The 22,836-nt window shown below is 38.7% G+C and overlaps 1 protein-coding gene across 2 annotated transcripts in view; it reads left to right on the forward strand.

The window, feature by feature from the left end:
- The window catches only part of EGFR (epidermal growth factor receptor), a 225,378-nt gene extending 205,449 nt beyond the window's left edge, over nucleotides 1-19,929 (forward strand). Inside the window, exons 21-28 of one of the 2 annotated variants that reach the window (XM_054019159.1) lie at nucleotides 849-1,004; nucleotides 1,827-1,902; nucleotides 3,654-3,800; nucleotides 8,613-8,710; nucleotides 9,282-9,449; nucleotides 9,566-9,613; nucleotides 9,852-9,957; nucleotides 11,012-19,929. In XM_054019159.1, the coding sequence (XP_053875134.1) occupies nucleotides 849-1,004; nucleotides 1,827-1,902; nucleotides 3,654-3,800; nucleotides 8,613-8,710; nucleotides 9,282-9,449; nucleotides 9,566-9,613; nucleotides 9,852-9,957; nucleotides 11,012-11,388 (1,176 nt within the window). In that variant the 3' untranslated portion in view covers nucleotides 11,389-19,929. The remainder of the gene's footprint in view (nucleotides 1-848; nucleotides 1,005-1,826; nucleotides 1,903-3,653; nucleotides 3,801-8,612; nucleotides 8,711-9,281; nucleotides 9,450-9,565; nucleotides 9,614-9,851; nucleotides 9,958-11,011) is intronic. The other variant, XM_054019158.1, reaches the window with a different exon arrangement.
- Nucleotides 19,930-22,836: the final 2,907 nt, after the last annotated feature.

Here is a 22,836-nt window from a genome sequence, read left to right on the forward strand (position 1 = left end):
AGACTGAAAGTGCTTTCTGTATTAACTGTTCAAAAAACAACAACAGGGAATGATTGTAGTTCCTAAAAAGGATCCTGAAAGAAGCTTAACAACCTGAATGTTTCTCTCTCTTAACGCAGTTCACACACACAGGGGTGAGGGGGGGAAAGCTCCACGGTCAGAAATAGATGTTAGGATCATGGCATAACAAAAGTAAACCAGCACTATTAACCCTTTTATCTGCCTGAAAGAGCTTTACAATCAATATGGAGACAGATGTCCTAGTCTTCCCTAAGAGGAAATTGTATAAAAAGAGCATACATAGTATGTCAAGTGTTCTCTAGTCACAGGGATTACTGAAACTGTTTCAAGGGGAACCTGAAAAAGAGCTGTGTCATTGAACTCAGACATAAAAATATACGATTTTTTGTTTGGTTGTTTTCCATCATCTCTGTGGTTACCAGTTACAAAACAGGGTCTGCCACGACGAGGCAGAGAATCAACTGCTTGGTATTATTACTTGTTTTTGATTGAACTGGAAGAAGAGTCTAATGATGTATTTATAGTATATGTGACTGTATGTATATGTGACTGTATACTGTATGTATATCGACATATGTATATTAACATGGTGACCAAATTCTACTCTGAGTCACACTGAACTCAGTCCGGTTGCACAGAGCGGCATTTGGCCCATTGTTAGAAAGTAACATCCTGTATGTAGATTTCTTGGGCTTGATCCCAGTCAAGCTGTGCCCATTTACCCACGCTGCAGATCTGACCCTTTATCCTCCCCTCTCCTGTACAGAGTGAGTGTGGATGGTAGAGAGAAAGAAGTATGCCAATTGCATGTCATATGTATATTGTAGGGAATGAGCTACTTGGAAGAACGTCGCTTGGTGCACCGTGATCTGGCTGCCAGGAATGTCCTTGTGAAGACTCCTCAACATGTGAAGATCACGGACTTTGGACTGGCAAAACTGCTTGGTGCTGAGGAAAAAGAGTACTATGCAGAAGGAGGCAAAGTAAGAAGTATCAGAGAACCATCTTTATGTGTTTCATTGGATGTAGATATTTGCACTTGTGTATGAATCTTCATTTTAAAAATGAGACAAACAGGGTGGGATTTTCAAAAGTGCTCAGCATTGGCTTAATTCTGTTCCCATTGTAGCCATTGGGTGTCCATTGACTTTAATGCAAGCAGAGTTAGCCCCATGTAACTTCAGTGAGAACAGAGGTAGGCCGATGATGAGCCCTTTTGAAAATCTCCACCCATAATGTCTGGGAAAAGCCAAGATGAACTTTAAAAAAAGGGCAAGTCTGAATTCTGTCATGTAGACAATACCAAATAATGTGTAGTTTATGAACAGAAAGGGAATACTATATATTTATATATGAAGAAAGGCCTGTCAGATCTCATTCAACACCCCAGTTTGAGGGAATATGCTCTACTGAGAAATTCAAGAGACGTGCTTGTGAATATTGCAGAGAGAATAAATGGAAACCATCTGATCTCCGATTAGTCTTCACTGTACAGCCTGGGATTGGATTTGTGCCCTGATCTGATATGAGATGTTTAAACAAAAAAAATCTTATAAAAGTTCAACTGTTAAGAATTTTGTAAAACTGAGTTATCAGAGATAATTGTACTAAAAAGCAAAAGTTCCCAGACTCAGAGTGACAAATCAAAACAATGATAATTGATCCCTGTAAAACTCAAGTTGCTTGCTGTACATCTCAGATTTTCTGCCTACGGTCAAATTATTGATATAAACAACTCTGTTGTTCTAACAGTATTGCTCCTAGATTTGAGGTAGGTGTCTTATGGCTTAACTGGATCTTCCTAGGTTCCTATCAAATGGATGGCTTTGGAGTCCATTTTACACAGAATCTACACCCATCAAAGTGATGTCTGGAGTTATGGTAAGTCTAAAAATGTGATCGTAATGATTTTAGATGGGTGAGAACAATTGTAAGATTTGTTGGGGACACTACACAGCCAATTTTTCTCCAGAAATTCAGTCATCCTTTTATGATACTTATAACACGGTCTTATACCAAAATGATGGGAAGAATAAATATTAATGATGGGCCAAATCTTGAGCTTCTTAACGAAGCAAAATTCCCATTGATTTGAATAGGGAATGAGATTTTGTCCTTGAAAGAGAGACAGTCAAATTGTTTTTATACATATATACACATTTTGGGGGGATAGGGAGGAGCATGTTCTTTGGAGAAGTTGTGGAGGTATACTTCCCAAACTGCACAATGTTCAAAGTAACCAACCTCCCTAAAAAGTAGCATGATAACGGGAGGTCAGCAAGGCTAGCCTAAAAGCTAAAACCATTGTGGCAGATTGACAGATTGTGTAAATTGGGCCAGATGGTCAGCTGATTTAAATCAGCGCATCTGTTGTCTTCAATGGAGCTACGCTGATTTACACCACCTGACAATGGCTAGAAGTAATTACCATCCTGAATCCATGAGCAAACAAGTGACGCAGTACCTAAGTCGAGTTCACAGTATTCCACAGGGAATATATTTAAAAGGTTGATAGACTCATAGCCTTTGAACTAAAACATACAGAGACTATTGCAATTGAATAGGTAAAAGATTTGTTTCCCGGAAAATAGCACCTTTAAGGTAGGCTGAATTTTGGGCTTGAATGCCCATTACATTGGCCCATAGGTGTTTGAATCAATATTTGATTCAAAAGGAAATTGTGTTATATGGTCATTTAAAACTCCATAAAGTCAGGTTGTTAGGACACCAATCTCCTTTATGTAGGAATATACACTAATTGTTTTTTTACTGAGATCATACCGGAGAATTCATTGTATACACGCTTCCTGGAGTAAGCCAACCTCTAATTTAGGGGGTTTAGGAAGAAATTTTCCCTGGGATCAGGTAATTTCATAATGGCTGTAGCACTGTTTCTTTCACCTTTCTGTGAAGTGCTTGGAGATAGGTAGACTAAAAAGACCTTGGGTCTGATCAAGTATGGAAATGCCTATGTTCCTATTAATCCACTTAAATACATTTTCTTCACATCCAAATTCCTATTTTAGGGCCCATGCAAATGGACAGCATCATGTAACAGCTACAGCATGGAATAGGTGATGTGCTGAAAGAAAATATTTTGCTGCAGTTAATTTAGAAATCCTTCAAAGAGAGGAGATATTATTTTACCTCCAAAGAGATTATTTAAAACAATAACAAAACTTTTATTTAAAAAAAAAAAACACTTTGTGGGTTGGAATCAGTAATTAGCAACCTAATACCTTTCTGTTGTGAAGAGGTGAAGTCGTGAAGTAGAGTTGAACATTGAGATTTTACCTTCTGTAAAACCCTTAAAAAAAAAAAAAGAAAAGAAAGAAAGAAAGAAAAGGCCTGATTATTTCAATTTGTTTTGTTAACTCCGGCCTCATTAAAATAGCTACATCTGTAAGATGGAACATTTTCTTCCTCCATGAACAGTTGGCAAGTGTATAAACAATGATGGCCCCTTTAGTGAGCCTTAGCAACTCTAAAACAAAGGTTAATGCTTCCACTCTCTCTCTCTGATACGTGCTGTTCCTAGGCCAAACAGACCAGGTCTGCTGTGCTTTGGGAACATCATGAATCCTTGCTGACCTGATGAGATTCTAACATTGTCCCTTTCTCCTATTCTTCAGGTGTCACTGTTTGGGAATTAATGACATTTGGATCAAAACCGTATGATGGCATCCCAGCCAGTGAAATTTCATCTGTCTTGGAGAAGGGCGAGCGTTTGCCCCAGCCTCCTATCTGTACTATTGATGTCTATATGATCATGGTCAAATGTGAGTTCAGTTCTTGTACATGTCCATGTAGTTCATATTAGTAAGAAGGAAAATGGTTCTAGTTATGGAACATTTGCATGCTATGCTGTATTCCTGAGATTCACAGGAAAACATGCCTATGTGCTATAGGAGAAGAGTAACATCACTGTGGTATGTTCAGACATCTCATCCTTCAGACAAGACAGCAGATTTTTCTTTAACTACAGCTCAGAGTCCAAATTCTCATTTCTCATCATTGTGGTGGTGAGCAGGGTATAAAAACTTAGATTACACCAGTGTAAATCGAGATTAACCGTAGAATTACTCCAGAATTACTCCAGTGTTGCTGAGGTCAGAATATAGCCCCAGGTTTCCAATTTTGCACACTGAATCATCAGTCCTGACTTCTCTTCCTGTGTTTTCATTTCATTTCATTCAACAACAAACACAATAGGAAAAAATGTCTGAGAGCCGCAGACAATCACAATATTAATGGCTGCACATGAAGACTTCGAGTCAGGATCCTGAGCTTCATAACTGGTCTGACCCCCAATTTTTTATTACTTATACTCAGACACAGTCATTACAGTAAATGCACAGGAGCTGGCAGATTTGGTAAAGCAAGTTTCTTCAGCATTGGTTCCATGTCCTTATTACTGTAAGTACATTAGAAGACATTCACAAGCAGCCCACTAGGTGGCGTTTAAACACTTTCTTAGATAAAATGTACAAAGTCATCAAAGAGATTAAACTTTTCTTTGACTCAAAGAATTGACTTCTACTAATGTTAGGGTTTTAGGAGTCTCTGAATACATACTTCTTACTACTAATAATAACAATAAATCACTCATCCAAAAAGGGTTAGCCTGCTAAAATGAGATCTTGACAGATCTAATGGACCAACTAGCTGATTTCACAACCTCCCTTAGTGCATGGTAATGAAGCATTTATACCCATGCTATGCAGACAAAGCACTGACAATGATACTTCACTGGAATTCACAATATTTCCTGATTTAGTGTAGTTCTAGAAATATTAAGCAGCAAGTTAAGACAGGTCTGTGGTTGAATACTGACAGAGATTCTATTCAATTGGGGGTTAGGGGGAAATAATAACAGAAAATGTGGGTGCTTAAAGACTTCTTTGTTTTGGTTTTCACCAAGAAGGTTGGCAGTGATTGGACATCTAACATAGTGAATGTCAGTGAAAATGAGCAAAAAGAAGAACAGGAGTACTTGTGGCACCTTAGAGACTAACAAATTTAAAAAAAAAATTTCATGAGGTTGATGTGAAAATGAGGTAGGATCAGAGGCTAAAATAGAAAAATAACAAGTTTAAAATTACTTAGATGGGTTAGATATCTTCAAGTCACCAGGGTCTGATGAATTGCATCCTAGAATACTCAAGGAGTTGACTGGGGAGCTATCTGAGCCATTAGCAATTATCTTAGAAAAGTCATGGAAGACAGAGAGATTCCAGACGACTGGAAAAGGGCAAATATAGTGCCCATCTACAAGAAGGGAAATAAGGACAACCTGGGGAATTACAGACCGGTCAACTTAACTTCTGTACCTGGAAAGATAATGGAGCAAATAATTAAGCAATCAATTTGCAAACATCTAGAAGATAATAAAGTGATAAGTAACAGTCAGCATGGATTTGTCAAGAACAAATCGTGTCAAACCAACCTGATAACTTTCTTTGACAGGATAACAAGCCTTGTGGATAGGGAGGAAGCGGTAGACATGGTATATCTTGACTTTAGTAAAGCTTTTGATACTGTCTCGCATGACCTTCTCATAAACAAACTAGGGAAATACAATCTAGATGGAGTTACGATAAGGTGGGTGCAAAACTGGTTAGAAAACCATTCCCAGAGAGTAGTTATCAATGGTTCACAGTCATGCTGGAAGGGCATAATGAGTGGGGTACCGCAGGGATCAGTTCTGGGTCCTGTTCTGTTCAATATCTTCATCAATGATTTAGAAGAAGAGCTCTGTGTAAACTTGAAAACTTGTCCCTTCCACCTACAGAAGTTGGTCCAATAAAAGATATTACCTCACCCAGCTTTCAAAACTGGGACCAGCATGGCTACAACAACACAGCAAATAACGATTAGTAAGAAGATAGTTAGATATGTTCATCAGTGATTTAGATAATGGCATAGAGAGTTTGTGGATGATACCAAGCTGGAAGGGGTTGCAAGTGCGGTGGAGGATAGGATTAAAGTTCCCAATGATCTGGAGAAATGGTCTAAAGTAAATAGCATGAAATTCAATAAGGACAAATGCAAAGTACTCTACTTAGGAAGGAACAATCAGTTGCAAACATACAAAATGGGAAATGACTACCTAAGAAGGAGTACTGTGGAAAGGGATCTGGGGGACATAGTGGACCATATGTTAAATATGAGTCAACAGTGTAATACTGTTGCAAAAAAAGCAAATATCATTCTGGGATGTATTAGCAGGAGTGTTGTAAGTAAGACACGAGAAGGAATTCTTCCGCTCTACCCCAGGCTGATTAGGTCTCAGCTGGAGTATTGTGTCCAGTTCTGGGCACCACATTTCAGGAAAGATATGGACATATCGGAGAAAGTCCAGAGAAGAGCAACAAAATTAATAAAAGGTCTAGAAAACATGACCTATGAGGGAAGATTTAAAAAATTAGGTTTGGTTAGTCTGGAAAAGACATAACAGTTTTTAAGGTTGTTACAAGGAGGAGGGAGAAAAATTGTTGTTCTTAACCTCTGAGGATAGGACAAGAAGCAGTGGGCTTAAATTGCAGCAAGGGAGGTTTAGGTTGGACATTAGGAAAAACTTCCTAACTGTCAGAGTGGTTAAGCACTGAAATAAATTGCCTAGGGAGGTTGTGGAATCTCCATCATTGGAGATTTTTAAGAGCAGATTAGACAAACACCTGTCAGGGATGGTGTAGATAAATCCTGTCTTGAGTGCAAGGGACTGGACTAGATGACCTCTCGAGATCCCTTCCAGTCCTATGATTCTATGAGATCTGAAATAGTTTTACTGGTAAAAGATCAGCCAAATAAAGACACACACTTCTAATCTGAAAAGAAATCTAAACATGAGTTTCTACCAAAGGGCCCATTGAAGCCAGTGGGAGTTTTACCAACTATAATGGGATCAGGCCCAAAATTGTATTTAGTAGGGAAGACTGTTGAAACACTTAAAGGAAACCTTAACTGAAATATAAAAAAAAAAAAAAATGTCAACTTAGAAAGACAAAACTAATAAAATGTGCAAAATAATCACTACATCAAATTATAAATAAAAATCTAAACCAATAAAATATTAAACATTAAAATATGTATAAAATTAACTTAATATTATATATTAAAACCTGTTTCAATCTAATGGTCCAGTTTCTGCCCTAGTGTAAATCTCTATAGATCCAGTGACTTCATTTAGAATAATTAGCAATGAAGAACGATGCCGCTCCTCCGTACAGAAGTTAGGGCAGAGGAAACGCATCTCACCACTGGAGCCAACTGTAAATTGGGTTTTCTTTCAAAGTTGTTATAAAGCAAAGTTTATTGGTTTTAAAGGTACGTGACAATATTCAACCCACAGCTCAATTAACCAGCGTGTTTTTAAAAATGAATTTACATTACTTTACAATAGCCACCATATCTCAGATTCCCCATTTACCCCAATAGTGAGATGAATTTCCTGCATAGGCTGGAGTATCTGAGCAAAGTGGAAGCCATTATTGCAGAAACAAGAATTCCGTAAACCACAGGGAGGCATGCGTTCAACTCCCTGCTCCAATGAATATTTAAGGATTTAGACAAAGTGGAATAACTTCAACAGAAGAGACTGAGCGCAACCCACCCTACAATAATTGATAGCCTAGTGGTTAGGATGCTCACCGGGAGAGGAAGATCTGAGTTTGTTACTATTCTAGAGTGGGGATTCAAACCTGGGTGTCTCACCTCCCAAGCAAGTGCCTTAACTACCAGGCTAAAGGTGACTTGCATGTTCATTTTCTTTCTTTCCATCCACTCATCCCTTCCTCTGAAGCTGGTTCCTGGCCAAAACTAATCATGTCAAATTCACAGATAGTGTCAGATCAGCTGAAACTCCATTTTTCAACAAATCAGCTTTTTGTCCCAGAAAGTGTGCTGAGTTCTGTTAGCCTATCTGTAGGGTGCTGTGCATAGGAGATGATTAAAAATCAACAGTTACTCATGGGGCCCTGTTCTGGTCTCAGTTACCCAGGTGATTTCCATGAGAGATGCACCCGTGTAAATGAGAACAAAATTGTTGCACTGGAGGCAAATCCAGATACCGTCACCAGGCCAGGTACTGGTCAGATATATAGGGCAATGGGGGAGAGAAGCCTTCACAGATCTGCCAGGTGGAGTGGGGGTATGTCAGGGCCTGCATAGCATTGGATTCCCTCCCTGTCTCCTGGTTCACCACTCCCTGCCCCATCGTGTGGGCTGCTATGTGGTGAGCTTGTGTGGAGCAGGGATCCTGACTTTTAGGAGGACTATGCAAGCAGGAGTTAAAAGAGGGTACTCCCTGCATGTTGATGCTAAGCAGGAATCTTTCTACCATGTCTTCTATTTTTTTGGTCTTGCAAGAAGAGCAGGGGGTGTTGTTCTTAAATGCCCAAAAGGAACAAAGAATAAAGCCTAACGAAAAGCTGATGTGAATGGATTTCTATTTGTTACGGTTTGATGTAACAGCTTCACATGTACCAAGCACAATACAGTTCCTATCCTTTACATCTTATTTTAAAACTCTCTTCAGGTTTAATAGCTAAGATCATTTGACTTGTGCTTTGTTTTCCATACTGTCCCTTCAGGCTGGATGATAGATGCAGACAGTCGCCCCAAGTTTCGTGAGCTGATATCAGAATTCTCCAAAATGGCTCGAGATCCTCAGCGCTATCTTGTTATACAGGTATTGATCAATTTGTTTTACCAGGAAACCAAGATGTCAAACGGTCACTTAGAAAGATGCCCAGGGGAAATAACAGCAAATATGAAATAATACACATGGTATGCTCACAGATGAGCAAGCTAAGGAGTTCAATGATTCCATGACCAAATCTCAAAAGAAACCGGACCACATGAACATCAACAATATAGTCTCATGCTACTTCTTTCAGTTAAAGAAAACTGTAACACTGATTGTTCTAGCCCATTTCCAAGTTGTTACAGTAAATACTTTAGCATATTACCATATTGCTTAAAAATAAAAAACAGAACAAATAATAAATATGGATATGAGGAACAGAAATGTGACTAAGAATGTCAGGTTACTTCATCTTTCATAGAAGCAAAGAAGTTACAGGAAAAGACCACTGAGTCCATTTCTCTGCCAAGGCAGGATTGTGCTCTTCAGAACATTTAATGTGGAAAGAAGAGCTACTTAGGAGAACAGCAGCAGTAGCAGCAGAAATCAGTTGCTTTGCTGTAGTGCAGGCAGGAGGGTGTCCAGCAAGCTGCTCTTACTGTGGTTTGGTTGACAGGGAGATGAAAGAATGCACTTGCCAAGCCCTACGGACTCCAAGTTTTATCGGACCTTGATGGAAGAGGAGGACATGGAGGACATTGTTGATGCAGACGAGTACCTCATTCCACACCAGGGATTTTTCAACAGCCCCTCCACATCCCGGACTCCCCTCTTGAGTTCATTGGTATGATATTTCATCCATATTCACACACCTAACTATTTAGAATTAGTCATTTCCCAGGTCAGACAATATTTTTCTCTTTTTAAAATATCTTTTCTCTCTCTTTCTCTCTTTTGAAGAGTGCTACCAGCAACAATTCAGCCACAACCTGCATTGATAGAAATGGGGTAAGTAAATGTGAGCAGCTACTGTTAAAAGTATCTCATCGCTGTGTTAATGTCGTGAACTGAATTAAAGAATCAAGTCTTGATTTAGCAGAGATAGTGCCTCAATTTCATCACCAGGTGTTGGCTTTCTCTTCCTCCCCACCCCTTTTTTTTCTGCACATACACATACCTGTACACACTAGCCTCTATGAAATAGTCTATTCTATACTCGATTTCTTAACCTGTACCTTTAACCTAGCAGAGATACCCCGTGAGGGATGACAGCTTTGTCCAGCGCTACAGTTCAGATCCAACTGGCATCATCTTGGAAGACAGCATAGATGATGGCTTCCTGCCTGCTCCAGGTGAGTACATCTGCTAGGTATCACCTGATCCTCAAGTTCATTCATTGATCAGCAACTTGGAATGCCATCTGCTTCTCTTTTAGATCTTTGAGGATTCTTGGTGATCTCTGGGTAATCATTTTCCTTCCCCTCCCTCAGCAAAGGATCCCTAAAGATCCCCACAGTTTTTCGTCACTGGTCAATAAATGGGGGTGGGGAAATTGTGCAGAATTTTTCTTTTCATTTTTTCCTAGATCTTTTCTGACAGCTTCTTGACCACATATCATCCACCAATCAGATTTCTACTTTTTGTTGTGGGTGCCTTATCAAGGCTTTTTTTCTTTTTTCTACCAATCAGACATTTCAGAAAGTCTCTTCTAAGAACTCTTTAGTCCTCTTCATTGTTTTTATTGTAGAAACTCTGCTTCTTGTTATTGCTGTTTTACTGCTTTCCGAACAGAAATATACTCCAGCAGAATGGATGGCACAATGAAATACACAGTGTTGCTAACCGCAGTCTCACATGTACTTGTATAGTAGTTCTTTGTAACCAGAAGATCAGTAAGAGTGTGACAAGGCTGTTTTCATAAAATGATACACTCGCAATGCTTTGTCCTCAAATAGTACAGCAGTTGAGTAAGGGAAAGAACCAGCATTGAGCATTGTAATAGTGGGATATGGGGTCTCAGTCACTGTTGGTCTTTTATTTATTTATTTATTGCATTTCCATTATCTTTAAGTATTTCTCCAGATATCTGGTTGCTCTCAGCTAAACTCCCTGGCTCAGATTTCAGAACACTCACGGGGATTTCTGCAAACACACTTCATTAAAAGCCATGGGAAATGTGTGGCTAAATTCCCTTGGCTGCTTTGAAAATCTGCTTCCTTGAACCTTTGTTCAATGGAACTTCCTGCCTTTGGCTTAGTCTTGGAATCCTGAGAAATATCCAAAAGACTTGTGGGCTGATGTGTGAAAAGATTGTTTCCACGTGATTAAAAATACACATCAGATCATTTAAAGGGCTGCATTAGTTACATATCTTTATTGCTTTCTTTCTTTCTTTTTAAATCTCAGAATATGTCAATCAGTCAATCCCCAAAAAACCATCGGCATTTGTAGAACAGAATCCAATCTACAACAACGTCTCCTTCCCTGTAAACCCAAAGCCCTCTACAGCTTCAAGCTATCAGAATTCCCACAGCATAGCAGTGAACAACCCAGAGTATCTCAACGCAAGCCAGTCTCCTTTTGTCAAAACGGTTTTTGAGAGCTCCCCCTACTGGGACCAAACAGCCAATCACCAAATAAATCTGGACAATCCTGACTACCAACAGGACTACTTTCCTAAGGAAACTAAGGCTAATGGCATCTTTAAAGTTCCTGCAGCAGAAAATCCTGAATACTTAAGGGTAGCAGCACCAAAAAGTGAATACATTGAAGCCTCAGCATGACCACAGAAAAACTCTCTCTTCTTGCAGTAATACAAACTAAAATCCAGATGAACCACCTGGCTGCTGCAGGATCAAGCTATGAACTGACAGAAGAGCAATCACAATTCACTGACAGACACGCTTTTCCTTTCAAGCTGGTGGGCTGAATTCACCAAGCTCATTTTACTATATATTTGGGGCTTTTCCTTGTCCATCCACATACATAACTTAGGCACATACTGTACACCTGCATGCATGTTGGACTAGAGCAAGAACTTCCTGCAGATAAGACATTGCAGATGCATTCCTTTTGTTTTCAAATGGTAGGATTATAAAAAGCCATTTTGGGATTAACTGTAAGAATTCCTTTCTACAATGCATATTTTTATAAACATTTCTAATGGAATTTTTGGATCTTTTACAAGATGAGATGCTTGCTTGTTGTACTATTATGTGACTCTCGGACCACGAGGAAAAAAAAGAAGAAGCAATACATTATTAAATCCCCTGAGAAGAGGTTGTTGTTTTTTTCAAACTCTTTGAAAGTTGAATAGCTATTCCAAATTATTGGATCTTAAATATTGACTTCATTTACTGTACTGGTACAAACAGGAAAAAAATGAGTCAGAGAGAAGTGTGGAGATTCTGCTTGATGAAGTAGTTTTTAAAATGGAACAGGTTGGTGGAATTTTATAACCCACAGTGTATTTAGCTCAAGGACTGGATGGCAGCACACATTACTTTACTGACCACTACTGTTGGAGATCAGCAGGAAGAACTCAGCACACAGAAGAGTTGTTTGTAAATGTTTATAAAGTACTCACAAGTCTGTTTTCTGTAGGTTGAATGCAAGCCTTTCTTTTTTCCATTCCATTGGTTAGCTCTAGATTTGTCAAATTACATTTTTAACAAAATTTTTAAAGATGTTGCTATGACTGAAAAATGAAGGGTCAGTTCCCTTTGTCTCAATCTCATTTGGACAAACTTTCCATAAAGAGCAAGGAAATGCAAAAGGTGTTAATTGGGTTATTTGTGAGAGAGCTGGTGATCAGAATGCAACTACACTAAATTAAACTTGGCTAAGACAAAAAATGCAACCCAAGGAAATGAGATTTTGTTGGTTTTTTTAAAATAGCTCAGTCAAAAAAACTTTTTTCCTGTACAAAAATTGCAAAGAAAAGGCGGGGGGGGGGGGGAAATACATCAATATACTCTGTTAAACTTGTGGCAGAATATTGCCAATTGCTGTATTACTGTGCGTGAATCTGTTGTCTCTTACACGACTACAACTGTTGTGTTAAGGTGGCCTTGTTATGCTAGGTGTAAAGAAAATACAGTGATAATGAATCAAAGAGGAAAAAGAATAGTCTGAAGTGTTTGAATGCAATTGTTTAGTTTACTCTTCTGAAATCAGGGACTGGGAATGCCACAGGCTTCTTTGAAGTCCAAGTCTGGTTGTCTAATTGTCACAGTGGAATAGTCCAAATCAATATTTGGTTTAATAATAAATATACAATATATATATTGTACATAAAACCATTGTCGCACAAAAAGTTACAGAGATTGGTTCTCTTTAAGCTGTGTGTAGTTTTTAAAACTCCTGAAGTTTTTAATACCTTTTGTTAACATTTTTGCTGTCTTCTTTGAAAGGAGTAGGAAAAAAATAGTTAAAGCATTACAAAGAGTAATAGTAATATGGAGGCATCCCTCCACTGCCTTGCTGGAAAGAATATTTTAGCCAAATAGTTGGATCTGAAGCCAGATGTGAAGCAAGCGATTTGCATGCGAAGATCCATAATTAATAGTTAATCATTGGAAAATTACTTGAGATGACATAAAAACTGTAACAGAAAATATGTAACATTTATACTTGAGACATCATTGCAACCTATAGAATCAGGGAATGGTCAAATTTCACTCCTTCTCTGCTATGTTTGGAATACCTCAATGTAAATTCCAGTTGAAATATTGCATTTGAGTCCAGGATCAGGCCCAAAGCCCTTAAAATGTTGTCATGGCAGGTTTGTTTGGTTGGTTTTTTGGGCGGGGGCGGGGGGGGAAGGGTGAAGACTGACTGTGTGAAATCTCTCATGTTAGATCAATGCAATGCAGACTGTCATTGAAAACCAGTACACGTATAACAATGTGTCTCTAACAGTACAGGGTCTGGAGCTGGAGAGCAAAGGTGATCAATTTATTGTTATCCTCTTTGGGCGCATCTCACTCACAATGATTGGAGCCCAGCCACAGCCTTACAGGGAATATGTAACAACTTGTATTATTTCCTTGTAACTAAAACATTGAAAAAAATTGTGCTCTCAAGTACAGTTTACCCGAGATCTATACTTGTGTACCTGAAAGCAAAATTTTAATGCCACGTTCAAAATGCGCCAGACACACACACACGCGCACATAGACACACACAGTCATTTTAACAATCTTTTTATCTTTTTTTCCCCCCTTAACAAGCTCACACAGGGATTGTATATTTGTCAGACGACTTTCCAACAGACGTCATGGATCGTTTACTAAGTCTACTACTCAAAGCAATACAGTACAATACAGTACTACAGCTTTTCCTACAGTCTTGCCAATGTTATTCCCAAAATGTTTCAGAGACATTTTTAGCTTTAAAAGTGGCTATTTAAAAAAAAAAAAAAAAAAAACACTAAGTTACCAGCATTATGTAGCATGGAAACTATTTAATACAGATTAACCTCTCTACATTTTTTAAATGGTTCCTGGAGAATTTTGTAACATGACCACGAAAGCCAATGAGTGTCACGCAGCTATATCCTTTAAGAGTGTTTAAGAAATCTAAGGCTGAGTTCTCTTTTTTTATTTATTGTTTAATGGAAAACATAGCAGAGAGAATATAGGAGCCAGCTTCTGATGCAAGATTGTCTGTAATTTATGAACTATCCTAATTTATGTAGCACAGACTCTAGGTTTATGAACTAACAATATTTTTAAATAATTCTGATAAATGTGTCATGATTTCCTAATAGGCAGCCCTAAGTTATTCAAACACCAGCAGAAAAGAAGGGCAATGAGCACATTAGCATATCAGCTCAGCTTCATTGTATCAAACCATTTCAATGCATTTAAAATAAGTAAACGTGTGGTTTAAATGATCTGATTTTTTTTACTGGAGCACACAAATTGTGCAGCAGCAAAGATTCCTCTTTGTATTGTAGCGATCTAAACGAATCCATGGGAGTTCTGTGTCACTTTCACCTTTGTTTTGGAATCCTGATAAGCTGCTGTTATACTGTATCCAGGACTATAACCCTTCTCCTTCCGCATCTCAGGCAATTTAGTCAGGCCTCTCTATAGCTGAGATAAAGGTGAACCATCTCAGCTGGTAGTAGTCTAAAGTCCCTTATCCTTTCTGTGGGCAAGTCACTAGAGGGCAACAGTGAGCATATGCGCCTGTACACAGGCATAAAGGCAATGATAAATTACACTTCAAGATCTCTTAAAGATCACCTCCTCTAGAGTGTACTAGATTTCAGAATAAATCGTACAGTTTCATATGATGACTATGAAACAGCTGTGTGTCACCACTCAGTGATCTACAATAAAACAATCAAACAAACCTAAGTGGCCAGTGAAGTATCACAAAACCCATGTAGCTTTATCTGTCCATAATCAATTTGCTAGAAGATTTATGAATCTAGCCCCAGGATCCAACTGATATGAAGCAGACTGTAGGTATAATTGAGCAATATTTCACTGGTATCCACGTTGCTCACTTGTTTTTGTCAAACGAGGGTATTAGTTGCTGTGTTGGAATGGGATTTCGTGGTTTTTGTATTATAGAGAAGGTCTGTATAACAAGAAAAGGTTTTTTATTATATTTAAAGTGTGATTACAGATGTATTGCTATATAAATTGTTGCCGCATTAGAGTAGAACCTAATTATAACGTAGACTATAGCATTTTTCCTGGGCATTCAGAGTGGTCTCCATTATAAAGTGGTCAAAGCTCCTCCCATTTAAAACTAGGAGAGTAGCTAAAGGAGAATGTTCTTGCAATATCTGAGCAAAACGCAGATTCTCATTTTGAGCAGTTTGCAAGGAAGTTAAAATTGCAAGTTGATTAATAATAAAGCAGCGCCAATTATGCCATTATGATTAAGAGTCTGTAGTCAGGTCCATTATAAAAGAGTTTCCCTAAATACTAATACATGATAGCCCAGAACCATTTTAAAGGGTGGTCTATCAGGAGTTGTGTGCATAAAATGTCTTTTTAAAAAATATGCCTGAATAGAGAGAGACCTATCAGAGCACAACAGCTTTTAACTCTCACATGGGAAAGCGTTTTAAAATGCTGCCTCTAATTTCTCACATAGAAAGGAATGACTCTGAACAGTATTGTGTGTACTTACCATACCACAATCACTAGCTTAGCAACTAATATGAAATTAATGTTAAAATGCTATTTTTAAACCCTCCATGTCAGCATCATAAAGGTAAACTGCAAAATACCGGGAAATTCAAGGTGTAAGTCAGAATTTTCAAGTTCATTTGATGTTTTTCAGTGTTCTGTGTACGGTGCAGTGTACTATAGCTCACTTGGCTGTAAATTGTTTTGTTTTGCACTGGGAAGGAGCTGGCTTGGGAAATGGTGAAAACGTTTCACTATATCATATAAAGTAAATTTTCTGCAGGGTCCGATGCCCTTGTCTCACTTCCAAGTGAAGCAAAATAACCTGATGAATTTCTTTGGTCAGAGCAATTTGGAATCCATGGTGCTCCTCAAGTTTTTTTAATCTTTAAGGTTGATTTGCTGCTCCTTCCTATCCCATTCAGCTGCTCGTTAGGGCCCTAAAGTGATAGATAGCATTGCATTTCCTCTGAAAGGAAACAGGCCTGCATGGGATGGGGCGGCTGTAGGCAGAATTATATAGAGGGACCAGAGCCAGGGAATCTACACACAATACAGATCCACTGGCCCAAAATTTTCTTAGAGGGGAAGGCACAGCAATCATTGCCTACTACTTCAGCTCATGATGATAGCAGCAATTATGAGTGGCTAAGCAGGCGCCCCATGCCCTACCTGCTGATTGGGAGAAAAATCCTTTCAACTTCCACATAGGTTTGGGTGTTGTTGTTTTTTGTTTGGTTGGGGGAGGGGGGTTGGTGCAAAACCCATTTACTCAGGCTTTGTGCTACAAATGTGAATTTTATCCTGTGCACGGAAGATCAAGTATGTGTATTCCAGATCCAATTTAACAGGACCACAGGACTTCAAATGATTCAAGCGCTTCATACTGAGAAGTGCATGAGGTGTCCTCAGTCTGTCTGGTGATGAATAACTGAATGTCAATGAGACACTTTGCATTTCCTGACAAGCATTCATTTTTCAGGTTAGAAGGTTAACATCTACTATAGCACACAAGCTGCTACCTCTTCACTGTCTGCTGGTAAAATTGCCCTAGCTTTTTCTTTTTCTTTTTCTTTTTCTTTTTTTGGAACACATTTCTCTGTGAGAAAACACTTTAGTCAGGACAAAGTGAGAAAATGTATCTCTTTGTATCCCCCTTCCTGAAGAAAATGTACAGTAATGAAATTTTAAACTTTGTATAGTTATACTGCCACTTAACTCGAGTGTTTTGTAATGTTGTTGTTAAATCACCACTAAACCGGATTTTTATATTGAAATCCCATTTTTTTAGCTTTGCTTTCCCAATAAGTTTTGTTTCTTCTCTGCTCTAACGTATGCCTTTTAAAAGTCTTTTTTTAAAAAATAAAATAAGGAAAAAAAAAGATTTATCAAAAAGAAAAACAAGACACCTTTACGTAACTTTTTAAACGGTTTGCTTTAGGACCAAAGAGAGTGTGTCTTATTTTCTTGCTTTAAAGTAATAAATCAAAATGCCAATTGATCACCACTTCCACAGTTTCTTATTTGAGGGGGGGGGTCATTGCCCCCTAATCCTGCAAAAGGATCTGCACTGAGCCCCACTGAAGTCCTCTTCATGAGAACAAGGATCTGCCCACAGAGATCCAACTGGAGCCATGCATAGCACACGGGCCAAATCTGATGTCTTTATTCAATTTTGACTTGTGGTCTGCTCAGTCAAAACTCTAGTTAAATTAAGGGGAGTTTGGACCAAATAGGGACTGACTGAAAACTGAACAAGGACTTCAGGTTTTGGAAGTGCCAGAAAAAAAAATTGAGTGGAAAATAATGAAGTGACTGGGGAAGGTTGTAGGCAGATAAGACTGCCACTTTGCAAACATGTTTTTGATTACATTGTTTCTTTCAAGATGGGATGCGAACTAAAAGCATGAGATTTTCATGACGCATTTCTGTCTCCCTGCCAGACGTTCTGCCTGCTTTGAACACTGCCCAGGTTTCCAGGGCACCAGTATTTCCTTAAAACATATAGACTGGGAATTATGGTTATAATTTCCAATTAATGTTAATGGGAATTAAGGTGACTTTGAGAGAAGGATGTAATATTCTTCGGGTATAACACAGTTAAGAGTGAACGTATAGCAAACATTCAGTAGTGTTAAAGTCAAGGAAAGGGATTCTTTAAGAATGAATGAAACAATCTGGAACATGGCTGTCAAAAGCCACATGATGCATTGAACCAAACCCTGGTCCCAACAAAGTCAGTGGCAAAATGCCTGAAGCAAGGATTTTGGTCCTTTATGTTCTGCCATATATATATGTAGCCCCCCCTCCCCACCTCATTGTTACCTCAGAGTAATTCATCCTCCTTATGAACAAGCTGAAAAATCAAAAACCCCAGCTCTGAACCTAACCAATAGCTTTATGAGGGATTTGTCCGTATGTAGGTGATACGGTACATGTTCTTAACCCTCCCAGTGGTCCTGGAGCTTTTTCCAAAACATCCTTCTAATATCTTAGAATCTATCTGAAAGGTGGGGGGTTTGAAAAGCCATTGTTGGCCAAATTCTGCTCCTACTCCATTCACTGGGAGTTTCATCATTGATTTCAGTGGGAGCAGAGTGAGGCTAATATTGAGTGCTTTGGAAAATCCCTCTCGCTATGCATCCAACGGATCCAGTGCCCATTTTAGGCTTCTTTGTAATGATGCAATCAACTGGGAGTAATGTCTTGGTCATAGTAAACTGTCAAGCAATATATCCATAGAGAGAGTACCTTTTAGCATTGTAAAGTTAATCAACTATGAAAGCACTATTTGTACAAATAAGAAATGCTGTCTTTTATACAGTTGCATGATTTATACTATTGATCAAAGATTGTTTGTATATTGAGTGATAAAAATAAGGTGTATAATTCTTTCTTGTTTTTAATTTTTGGAGAACATTTATTGTAATATACTGTATCGTGTTTGTGGGGGTGAATAAGTCAGGTTGGCTGGTTTGTAGGGTGAATAGCCATGGAAGAGCTAATGTTAAAAGTCTTTCATTGAGAGATTTTGAAAAGGTGTCACTATGGAGATTTAACCAGAGCTTACTGAGCTTAATAGCAAGGCACCTTTCCTCTCACTAGTACATTTATGCTGCCCTCGTGCCCAGTGTTCACTATTGGAGTTTCATAGTGCACTACGATACAACTAACAGGTTTGGCCATTGCAGCTGCTGTACCGAGGTGCTAGGGAAATGCACTCTTTGAAATGCACAGCGATGGCTCTCCTTCATTTTTACCACAAATATAGCAACCAACTCAAAGCAAACCCTCAAGCTCAAATCCACAGGAGATTTTGCTTTTGAGGCCCACTCTATTGCCCACTTATAAACTGCATGCTATTTTTAAAAGTCCCTTCTTAAGCTTATCTCTCCATCAGCATTAACAAAGCAAGAATCCATGGTAAGGGGATATAGATACATAAAATAAAACTAAACTAAAAACTCACAAAAGACTTCAGTATGTAAGGGGGGGAAATGACACTACAAAAATGCCTGGAAAAATAAATAAATAAAACTCCCAACCCCCCGACTCCAGGCAACAGACTAAATAGTCATATGAAAAAAAGCAAACAATGAAATCTAGTTTTAATACATTCAGACGAACAACATGAAAGCATGAATGAGTAGGGTTGCAGAGAAGGGGAAACCATATCAGTGAGGGTCATACCAGATGTAGGGTATTAATCCAAATGGTGGAACTCTCCGTTGAATTAAATGGGAGTTGCATACAAGGGTCAAGGGAAGCACGTAGTCCTAAATATAATGGAGATTTCTATAGGGTATGTAGAAGAGAGAAAAGTTAGCCTGGGCTTCCTCTAGGAGTAAAATACATTGTGTAGCTGAGATAGTAAAAGGTCAGAGGAGTTGGAACTGGATTCATGAAGCATAAGATCAGTCTGGATAAGTCCCCATTATACTCATTTGTAAATTAGTAATTTTTTCTTTAGAGATGAACTTTGTACACAGAGAAAAAGCTACTCCAGCACCTTTTGCCCAGCCCCTTCCATTACATAAGCTGCATGCTGAACCACCTTGACTTATTTTATGCAGAAAATTATGTAGTCTTAAAATTCATATAACTGGTTCTCAGAAATGTCTAATGTATATTAATGCATGATATTTTTATTTTAATAAAAGTAATGAAATATGACTTTGCTATTTTGTAGTACTTTGTTCTTTCTAGAGATTAGAGCACTGCAAATCTGCAGATATCCACAGATATCCGCGAACCATGTTTGCGGATCGGTTGAGGATACAAATTTTGTGTCCATGCAGGGCTCGAGAGATGAGCAAGTCCAGCTTGGGTTTCTTAATATACTCCAATTTCCTTCCCAGGTTATAATAATACATTGCACTTCTATAGTACTTTTCATATGAGGATCACCACACAATTTACAAACACTAATTTGCAGTACTGTAGCCATGTTGGTCCTAGGGTATCAGAGAGACAAAGTGGGTGAGCTCATGTCTTTTATTGAACCAACTTCTGTTGGTGAAAGAGACAAGTTCTTGAGCGTACACAGAACACTTTATTGATACTTATCAGAGACCTGAAGAAGAGCTCTGTGTACGCTCAAAAGCTTGTCTCTTTCACCAACAGAAGTTGGTCCAACAAAAGATATTACCTGACCCACTTTGTCTCTCTAAATACTAATTTAGGCTCACAACTTCCCTATAAGGCAGGAAATAGCATTATTATCCCTATTTGACCAGTGGGAAAACCCAGGCACAAAGAAGTTTTATGATTTGCCCGAAATCCAACAGAAAGCCTGTAGGAAAGCTGGGAATACAACCCACAGCCAAGATCTTCAAAAACAGAAGCCTAAAGTTAGGGTCCTAAATCCATAATAGTGCAACTAAGTTAAAGGCCTGATACTCAAAGGTGCTGAGCACCCATAGGTTTCCACTGACCTCAGAGATAGCAACATCAATGACTATCTAAAGAGTGATACTAGCACTCCCTTTATTGAAAGGGGATAAAGGGATTAGAGGGTCTGATTTATGAAGACAGGGCAAAGGAAGTTAATATGTAGAGGTGGCAAAAGGGTATATGACTGAGTTACAAATACTTGAGAATAGAAACATAAAAGGAGAGGATTTGGTTATGGCCACAGAGGGTATGTCTACACTTTGAGTGTGGTGTGTAATTCCCAGCTCAAGGAGTCATACCTGTGCTAGCTCTAATCAAGGTAATGTGCTAAAAATAGAGCATAACCATGGGGGGAGGGGAGGATGAGCAGAGGGAGGGGAGGATGAGCAGAGGGAGGGGCTAGCTGCCCCGAGTATGTGCCCAGAGTAATGATTGAAATGCAACAAGGGGAAATTGAAGTTAGCTTAGAGGAAAATATTTCTAAAAGTTAATTATTCTGTTAGAAAAATATGAATTTGCCAAAGGAGGCCACTGAGGGAACACACTGCAGAGTCCAAAGCAGACCTGATAAAACGGTGGCCGATAGCATAGAGGCCGATCCAGCACTAGATCACCCTACGTGATCCCCATAGCCTGTTCCAACTTTAGGCCCAAGCTATTGTTGAGCTGTGACTTTGCCTCATGTATTATTTTAAGCTTGCTTTAAGTCGAACAACACCACTGGCATATAATACTGATAGGTGTGTAGTGCTTCTTAAGCTGAAACACAAAGGGGCAAGTAGGTAATTCCTATGATTGGGTTATTAGGCTTTGCTATGATTAAAGGCCTATTGTATTAGTGTAAGGCTTGTGGAGGTAGTCATGCTAAAGGCTGGTTTTAGCTAAAAGGATTGGAGGCCCAAAAAGCTAACTCTAGATCATAAATTCTGCACTTTCAGTCTGAGACACAAATGAGAGACCACAAAGGATACAGTGCACTGCAGGATTCTCCGGGGATGGCTTTAGCAAGCTGGTAACTAGGCAGTTAGACTGCAATAAAATATAGCTATTAAGACATAAGTGATGTAGGTTATTAATATTAATAAGTATAGGTGTGATTATGGACACCTAGAATGCCACATATGGATGATAGGCAAGTAGCAATCTTGTTTTGATCATGGAACCTGGTCAAATATGGCTGGGTATCCAAGAAGCTACATGAAAGCGGGGTATAAAATCCTCATAACTGTTTCCTAGTTTTTTGTGTGCTCTCAGGTCTCCACTGGGTCTGTGGCTTTCTGAGGCACTCCCCTAACATTGCATTCTTCTCTTTATGTCTTCTAAGTGTTGAAAGTATGTGATGAAACCTTATTGGCTTAAAGCTCTAGCTGAATTTATATCTTGGTGCTGTGTTATTAGAAGTGGCATTATATGGGGTTATTTTAATGTAAGGGGCTAATTGAATATATCCGTCTCACTCACAAATCACACCAGCCCCTTAATGAAAGAGAAGTATTCATCAGGGAAACTTCTGTGTAGCCCACTTTGGGCAAGAACCTGCAATGAGTTGATAAAAGCATGTGTATGATTATTTATAAACATCAGATGTGTATAGTTTCATTATTGACTGACCTACACTATAAAATTTGGCTCTTCTGATCTTGATGGTACCAAAATTTGGAGATGTCCATGTCAGGAATTTGGGTCTGAACCATCTCTCCTTTTAGCCAACTGTACAATTACATTAGCCCTGTTAGCAACCGCATAGATGTAATGGTGGCCAGTTAGGTACATGCTTGTGATAAGAACTTAAATCTTTCCCACAAAATATACATAAGTACATACAATTTAGGGGCTATATGTCTCAATATTTGGATCTTAATGCATGTTTCCTCTGCTTCCCTTTGCATTGTTCTCTACTTCCTGACATATTATGGAAGTTATTAATTCCTCACAGGTGATTCTCTATAACTTCACAATTAGGCAAGCAACTATAAATCTTCCTAACCTTTCTTGCCAACTCAGGAACGAACCTAACCACCCCCATCACAAGGAAAATACATATGCAATTCTATATGCGGAAAGGCTTTCAACTGTGGTTCCAAAATTGTGAAATGAGACTGGTAATGAGGTAGGGACTTGGCCACGTATTTGTGTAGGAATACACGACTATACACTAGATAATTCAACAATTGCTCATTGTAATTC

This window comes from Malaclemys terrapin, chromosome 2 (assembly GCF_027887155.1).
Source record: "Malaclemys terrapin pileata isolate rMalTer1 chromosome 2, rMalTer1.hap1, whole genome shotgun sequence".
Classification (NCBI taxonomy): domain Eukaryota; kingdom Metazoa; phylum Chordata; order Testudines; family Emydidae; genus Malaclemys; species Malaclemys terrapin.